Here is an 8,333-nt window from a genome sequence, read left to right on the forward strand (position 1 = left end):
GTTCGCCGGTGTGCATACTACAGACACTTCCTGTAGTCTGGTCTTGTGGGTGGTGATGCATGAGGATGCAGGGGCTGTAGGGCTGGAAACATGCAGGTGAGTGCTGGATGGACACAGGCCTGGGACTCTTGTGCGTGTAATGTCCTGTAGAACTACAAGTCTCAGAGATCCTGATTACATATACTGCAGAACTCAATCACAACTAATTTCAGCTTTAAGAGTCGGTATGAATTGTTTCCCCTTCTATGGCGCATGAGCAGAGCGGAGCCAGCCTGTCTCTACTGACGTTTTTGTGAGGGCCTCTGCGAGACCCGCACCGAAATAGAACATGTTGCGATTTGTTTACTACGCGTGTTTTCACGCGGGCAAATCGCGGCCATCTGCATAGTTTTGCGTTATCTAATGCAATCCAATGACAGCGGCCAGGGGCAGAAATTCTGCGGGAAATCCCGCCGCGGAATTTCCGCCTGTGTACAGGGGGCCATAGAGAGAAAAAAAAAGATTTCCAAAAAAGGGTTTTTATTGCAGAAAAGTGGAAAAAGCTAAAATAAAATATAAGAATTTTGGTATCGTTGTAACCGTACCGACCCGCAGAAAAAATGGATTGTGTCATTTATGCTGCATAATTAACGCTTAAAAAAAAATCTATGGCAGAATTGATGCGTTTTCTCTCCCTGCAATCATAAAAAAAATAATAAAAGTTTTACAATATAGTCTATGTACCCAAAAATGGCACCGATAAAAACTACAGTTCAGCATGCAAAAACCAAGCCCTTATACGGCCACATCGACGGAAAAAAGTTATGGCTTCTGAAAAATGGAGATTAAAATCCGCCAAAAGTCGTTGCGTCCTTAAACCCAAAAGAGGCCATGTCCTTAAGGGGTTAAAACAGAGCATTAAACACTGTAAAAAGCGGTGAGTGTGAGAGTGGCCTTAAAGTACGGTTGTTAGGGATGTGGCGACACCAATTGTGTGTAGGGTGTTTTGTTCTTTTCACTTTTCCATTATTTACAGCCTTGTGTAAGGGGAGAAAAGTTCTTTTTTTCTGCAAAAACGTTTAGCTGCCACGTTCAGCAATGACTGCAGCATATGTGGGGGTAAACGGCGTAGAGGAGTGATTAGAAGAGCAAGTCCTCATCTTTTCACTCTTTTTCTTGGAAAAACCCTATATGTGACAATCAGAGAGCAAATATCTTCTCTGATTGATGGAGTGATAACACGAACAAAAATTCGTTCCGTGTGGATGAAATTTTTGACAAATCTCGTCCACGTGGCTGGCTAATTCCGGGATTAGAGGCAGCTAAATGTTGAATAAATGTTTCTTCTTGTCTTTAAGCTGCGAACATGGAAGAGAGACCCAAACCTGCATCAGCCACGTCGCACAAGAGGATGGTGCTGAAGAACTTCTCGGAGTATCATTACCTGAAGATTCAGCTGTGAGTATCTCCAGTAGCGGTATATCCGAACAATCTGGCACGCTGTGGGGGATAACTCATGCGTTGTCTTTTATTGCAGGGTATTTGGAGACGAGAAAGACAGACTTTCTGCAGTTCAGTTGAAGTCGTTGATTCTCTCAGCTTTAAAGGAATTACACGGAGAGGTAACTTATAATTAATGCTTCTTCAGTCTGTCAGTAAAGATAATCCAGCAGTCCTGTACGTGACGCCCATCCGATGTCATAGACGGACAAAAAAAGAAAAAAACCCAGCCGTGACTCTGGATGACCGCTGCGTTACGTGGATTTTGGAGTTATGAGTGTTGGCAGACATAGTAAATGGAAGCAGAGGCAGCTGCTACAAGGCCTGGACAGGGAGGGGGCACGGATTCAGGTTTCCTCCTACTTGGGGCCTATTCACATGATACTGTGTGAGTTTTATTCAACACATTCAAAACTCGCATAAAGATGAAATCCAATCCAAAGGTATCTTTTTTTTTTTTTTTTCCATTGCAGCAGCGCTGCAAGGAAAATTAAATCGCAGCATGTTTTATTGTTTGGGCGTTCCCTCGGTGTGCGTTGCCTATTGTTTTCAATGGGACCCGGAAAGACCTTGCATGGCACTTACATGATGTGCAAAGTGCACGTGAGCGCGATGCTTCCCATTGAAGTCCATAAGAAACACCTGCAACCCCTTCACACACGTGACTATAGCAAATTCACAGAAGTGATGCAATTTTGAATCAAACACTTCGCATTTCTGTGGAAATCTCTCATTAGCAACTGTGATATCAGGCCACGTTTCTCAGCCCGATCCCGCGCTCTCCTGTGTGACTAGCCGTAATCTGCAGTGTTAAACTTGTTTACAGAGGTCTACATTGTCGAAAAATAGGGGGAAGGCCAAGAGAAGGAAAGGCACGTATGCACTGTCTGTAGAGGTATTACAGCACACCATAAAGGAGCTCCTTTTTGATTATAGGGGTTGTCCCATTGAGCGACAAGGCTGGTCACTTAAGTCCCACTCTCAGCAAAGATGATTTTGTCAGGAAATACTCCGACCAGCCAGGGATTAGTAGTCTTACATGACAGCCATCCATATTAACTGGCCTCTATATAATACAAGGATGGCTTGAAGAGCAACTGCACTGTAAGAAAAAAAACCTCTTGGTATGTCAGAGCAACATGTCACAAGTTTTGATCAGTGGGGTCCGGGTACTGAGCTGCTGATCGCTGAAATGAAGGGACTGCAGTGGGTACTTGAGCACTGTGACCTTTCGGCTGTCTACGTTGCTTGACGACTCTTCTTGACATCTGAAGACGGACACATTGATGTCTATAGAAGTCTATGCATCTGTCGTCAACTGCTGAGAGGAGCTGATAAACAGCAGTGACAGCCAAAGGGGCACAGCATCAAGTGAGCCCTACAGCCCCTTCGTTTCAGCGATCAGCACTTGGAACCCCACTAATCAAAACTTCTGACATGTCAAAAGTTTCCCCTTTCTATAAAGTTCACATGTCCTAATAGGGCATAGGAACAGGGTTGCTTTTCTTGGCACAACCCCGTTGATGTCATGGGGTCTGCAGACTTCTATAAAAGGGGTATTCCAGTTATAGGACACATGGGTGAAAACTGATAGATCAGTGGGCGTCCCCAATGATCCTGAGAATGGGTGAACCTTCCCCCCCTCCCCCTTCCCCACTCCCCTATTTCACAAATCAAGATGCATGATTCCATCTCTGTAGTGGAGAATGGAGCTGCTACTTGCACATGTGCAGCAGCGGCTCCATTCCTCTCAATGGCACAGACCCGGTGGATGGGTGAAAACGTGAAAGAAATGTCCTGTAACCGGAATACCCCTGTGAAGTCCCTGGATACTATTATTCTACCCACAAATACCTTTTCAAAATTGTGTTTCTTTGTGCCTGTTTCCAGGTGGGAGCTTCCTATCCATTGGACGTGTTAAAATTTGATGGAAAGACATCGAGCGCCATACTGAGAATTAAGAGCAGGTATGTAGCTGTAGTCAAAAAAAAAAAAGTAAAACCTCACATACTTATAAACTTATTTCCCATCTGTATTTGAAAGATACTAAATACGGAACTAAAGTTTGTCACTGTGACTATCACACAGGTGTATTATATGCTGTATTCCTGAATATATAGGATTCTCTATTGGACGCCATAGATGCATGTTTCATCTCTATAGCCTTAAGTACTGGCAGTATGCAGGTAGGTTTGCTGAGGTGCCTGCAGGAGTGACTCTACCTCTTTTTTTTTTAAGCTACATCCACCTTTTTCTCTGCGAAAACCCCCAGATTTGCCTCGGATTTCATCCCACCTTTATAGAAGAATGAAATCTGCAGAGAAAATCCACGGCTTAAAATGACTTTGTTCTGATGATTTTCCACATGGAGATCCTCAGTGGAAAATATTGACCGTGTACGCTCTGTGTGACCACATCCTTGGTGTTGATGTAGAGCGCTGTACATACAGTTATGGCTGTGCCTGGTAGTGCAGCTCTGCCCATTGAAATGTGTAGAAACAATAACTATGCCACGACAGTTGCTGTAATGTTAGTGTGTGTATATAGCTGAATATCCAGAAGTGCGTTACTAGCAGGATCTGATCTTTTTTTTTCAGTGGTCTCGTGAAGCTGTGGACCTCTCTGACCATGGTGGGACAATACCAGGGCCAGCTGTGCAGCATTCGTGTGCTTCAGGTAAATTTGCAGACTGGTGACTCTATGAAAAATGTACCTGCCATTGGTTATCCATACCAGTTAGTTTACCCGCGACACACTTTGATACTGGACTGACTTGTTCTTGTGCTCTTACTATGTCCTGTACATACAAGGAATGTTTTATGTAGTAGGGTGGTATGGTTTTAGGCATTCAAGACCTGATACTAACGAACGTACACGTTATCTGTCTTTATTCATGTCTCCATACTTTTTTCCACCTATGTCATTACTGATAGCAGCTCTGACATATTCTATATACATCCAGGGATTTACTTTAATTTGTATTACTTGCTCTACAATAACACCTATTGAAATATCACCTGCCTTCCCCTATGAACTCCACACCTCCGCTGTAGAGACCATGCACAATAAGCGTTTGTTCACAGGCAGAAAAGCTGCAAATTTTTCATGTCTGAATTGGCTGAAAATAAATCCACAGCATTTGCAGTTCAAGCACTGTGGGTGTGTGTTTTTTTTTTTTGTTTTGATGATCCCATTCGCATGCTAAGGGCTTCCAACAATTCCTTGGGGAAGGGGGGGAATCGGCCGTGAATTTGCGTCAACATCTGCAGCATTTGGTGCAGATTTCCCTTGGCGAAAAATCAATAGCAAATCGCAGCATCTGACCGTACTCTCTGCATTGTAGAACACCACTTCTGGTTTAGCCTTGTGTGGACAAGCATGTGCATTTTGATGTGCAAAACGGTGTGCAGAATCAAACCATATTGTGCACTTTATTGCTGTCACTTGGCTCTTTGTGCATATCTGGTTTTCCCACTAGAAATAAAAACTTTTTTTGTTCTAGGATTGTCTAGAAACCGTGTAATGAGGCACTCGTAATGGCGCTGCTTTGAAGTCATGAGGCTAACGCCTGTGAGAGAACCTGTGCCCTTCCATCTGCGCTTCCCTAGTGAAATTCTTCCTAAACATGGCCGTCGATGGTGGAAAGGCTTGTGAGCAGACCCTTCCATCAGCGGCCTCTGTTGAATAATACGGGGCAGAGGGGCTGGGGTTAGGCTTTTCATAGGAATTAGCACTGCTCTGAAAACATGAGGCTACTAGTAAAGTTCCCCAGTACACGGTATCTAGTGATGGGGAGCGAGAGACTCTCCTGCAAAGTGCAGTATACAGTTTTGTAGGTTTTTTGAACTTCCCGTTCTCTTGCTATCACATTTAAATTTCCTATAGAAGATGCTGCGCCACTCTGAAGTAGAGGTACGTTATATAAAGTAGTTCAGACAAAGCATTACTTCTCAAAGTAGGTAATTTAAAGTGTTTTCCTCATCTCATAAAGTGTGGATATTTGTGCCATCACTTTATGGTTATTGGTGGTCTGACCTCTGGGAATCCCACTGCTCCTCAGAACGAATAGGGCTGCAGCATTGATTCAGTGTCTCCACCGGTTTTTACCTCCACTGTGGTGCTACAGGCCACCCGGCTATGCAGCACCACTCAGTTGCAGTAAATAGGTTCAGCTGCAGTTTCCTGCAAGCCAGGTAGCCAGCAGGGCAGCTGTGCATGGAAAAACAGTGAAGAAGCCACAGTAGTGAATCAGCTCTCCATACTTATAAATGGGGGTCCCTGAGGTCAGACTACCATCAACCATAAAGTTTTGTCATATTCCAGTAAGAACATATGAGGTTAGACTAGCACCAATACTAAAATGATGGCATATCTCAGTGATGTGATATGAGATGGGAATACCCCTGATGATGTCAGACTACTACCAATCATAAAGTGATGTCATATCCTAGCGATATCATATGATATGGGAATACCCCTGATGAGGTCAGACTAGCACCAGTCATAAAGTGATGGCATATCCTAGTAATATTGCAGGAGAGGAGAATACCCCTGATAAGATTAGACTAGCACCAATCATAAAGTGATGGCATATTCTAGTGATATGCCATTATATGAGATGGTAATCCCCCTGATGAGGTCAGACTAGCACCAGCCATAAAGTGATGGCATATCCTAGTGATTTCCTATGAGATGGGAATTCCCCTGATGAGGTCAGACTAACACGAGTCATAAAGTGATGGCATATCCTAGTGATATGCCATGATATGACATGTGAATACCCTTGAACAAACCACATATTTGGTAGATAAACAGAGTGCAATGAAACGCCGCAGAGAATGCGACATACCGTGCATGCATATACACCCTGCAGATGATTATTGTAATCCCAATCCACTAATCTCCTCTTTTTCTCCCTACAGACATCCCCTTTTCTGTTGGCGTTGGCTGGTAACAGTAGAGAACTAGTATTGGACTAGATATTAATAAAGATGTTCCACCACTTGGTCACCAGTGGAAGAGCATTTGGCGTTTTCTCCAACTCCTCCATGTTAAGGTGCTTCAGTATAGTGATACGGAGACTGTCTCATCTGCAGGTTGGAGATCACGCAGAGATCTCCAGGACCTTCACTCAGGACGATGTTAAGCTCTTCTCTGAACTAACGGGTGATAGTAATCCACTGCATCTCAATGAGGCCTTTGCTAAGAACACAAGGTTTGGAAAACCGGTGGTACATGGGGTACTCCTCAATGGTCTAATATCTGCAGTGCTGGGTACAAAGCTGCCAGGGGAGGGTTGTGTATTGCTGTCCCAGGATATCCGCTTCCCGGCACCCCTGCATGCTGGAGAAGAGGTTGTGGCTCGAGCACAAGTGAAGGCTGTGAAGAGATCATTGGCACTCATCAATGTATCCTGTATCACCACTGGAAGCGGCCGCACCGTCATGGAAGGGATAGTTAAAGTGCTGATTCCTGACAAGTCATTGGGTTCCTGAAAGGCATCTTGTGATATTTTTTTAGGTTTTTCAACGATTATTTTAGGCATTTGTCTTTTCTTGCTCTCCCTGGCACAGAATATTGTTGGGGATTTTTCAATTATATATTCTGCTGCAAGCTAAAGGGGTTTCCCAGAACTATAATAACAAGCTGTCCTCAGGATCGATCATCATGCTAGGGTCGATGGAGGTCCAACGACCAGTACCCCTGCCGGTCAACTGTTTGCCAAAGCCCCAGTGCACGTGAACTGCCAAAGTTCCATATGTTGTGCTGTGGCCCAGAATGATACCCTTGCTCAATGTATGGATCTGTGAGAGTTTCAGCACCTCCAGCAACAGCTAAGTGGCATGAGAGCACCCACAAGGTTCGAAATTGATGACCTATCCTGAGGATGTCGTTAATATTATAGTACCAGAAAACCCAATTTAAGCTGCTATTGTACATAAATGTAAACAAAATTTGATGTAAACAGATGGTATTTTCAGGATGGGCCAAACATCTGCAGAACTACCTAAAGGTGTAAAGTAATAAACGACCATATATACATATGTTTATACCTGTTTGTGGTCCAAAGTGACAACATGTCACAACAGAGTGGCACTAAGTATAGGCTGCTGCCACAGTCTCTGAAATTATTATTATAGTTAGGATTCTCTCCTGCTTTTGGCAAATGTATAAAGACTGCGCCTCGTCCAACTGTACGTTGATGGAGCCCTCCAATTTTCATGGCTTTTCCGCTTTCAGATGCCATAGAGATAAGCGACCGCAGACCTATCTGTCAATTGTCCGATTCCCTATTGAAAAACAACCATCTTATCTGTTGTCTTATGCCAATGTAGATCAGACACCTGGTTACATGACCTCTCCTGGGCCTCATTTCCTGCTGACATTGCGTTCATCCAATTCTTCAGTACCTTCAGTCTGGGCAATGTACGCCACGTCACTAGTGCCATAGCGATCAGTGCCTGGCCAGATGCTCAGAAGTAGTGGGTGCAGTGGCATCAACGTGTATGCGTAGCGTGGAACATTAGAAGGGTGGAAGTATTGATGACATGGAAGCTAGTACTATTGCTGATGGGTAATGACGACCCCAATGGGTGGAAGCAGTAGTGACGCAGTATGTACCCCATTCTTTTGAATTGAGACATACACAAGTAATTTTTTTTTTTTTAAATTCTTTTTATCGCGGTGTGGGAATGAATTGCAGCATGTCCTATATTTGGGTGATCCCTTGTCTCGCCCACTGTTTTCAATGGGGCTGGCAAAGCATCGCACGGCGTGCAATGCAAGGTTTTCCCATTGAAAGTAATGGAAAATGCTTGCTACTTCCCTAAAGTGATGTGAGGCGTTTTTAACAC

The 8,333-nt window shown here is 44.0% G+C and overlaps 1 protein-coding gene across 2 annotated transcripts; it reads left to right on the forward strand.

The window, feature by feature from the left end:
- On the forward strand, positions 1 to 7,521 carry LOC136621245 (ribonuclease P protein subunit p14-like). Of its 2 annotated transcripts, XM_066596594.1 has the most exons (6): positions 1 to 96; positions 1,338 to 1,437; positions 1,517 to 1,601; positions 3,370 to 3,446; positions 4,077 to 4,155; positions 6,402 to 6,603. In XM_066596594.1, exons 2-6 carry the CDS (start codon positions 1,346 to 1,348, stop codon positions 6,456 to 6,458), a joined length of 390 nt encoding a protein of 129 aa, XP_066452691.1. In that variant the 5' UTR covers positions 1 to 96; positions 1,338 to 1,345; the 3' UTR covers positions 6,459 to 6,603. The 2 variants fall into 2 exon arrangements, with proteins under 2 accessions (XP_066452691.1, XP_066452690.1); XM_066596593.1 differs by lacking the exons at positions 1 to 96; positions 1,338 to 1,437; positions 1,517 to 1,601; positions 3,370 to 3,446 and having other exon boundaries at positions 6,402 to 7,521.
- The last annotated feature ends 812 nt before the right edge of the window (positions 7,522 to 8,333 follow it).

This window comes from Eleutherodactylus coqui, chromosome 3 (genome assembly GCF_035609145.1).
Source record: "Eleutherodactylus coqui strain aEleCoq1 chromosome 3, aEleCoq1.hap1, whole genome shotgun sequence".
Classification (NCBI taxonomy): Eukaryota; Metazoa; Chordata; class Amphibia; order Anura; family Eleutherodactylidae; genus Eleutherodactylus; species Eleutherodactylus coqui.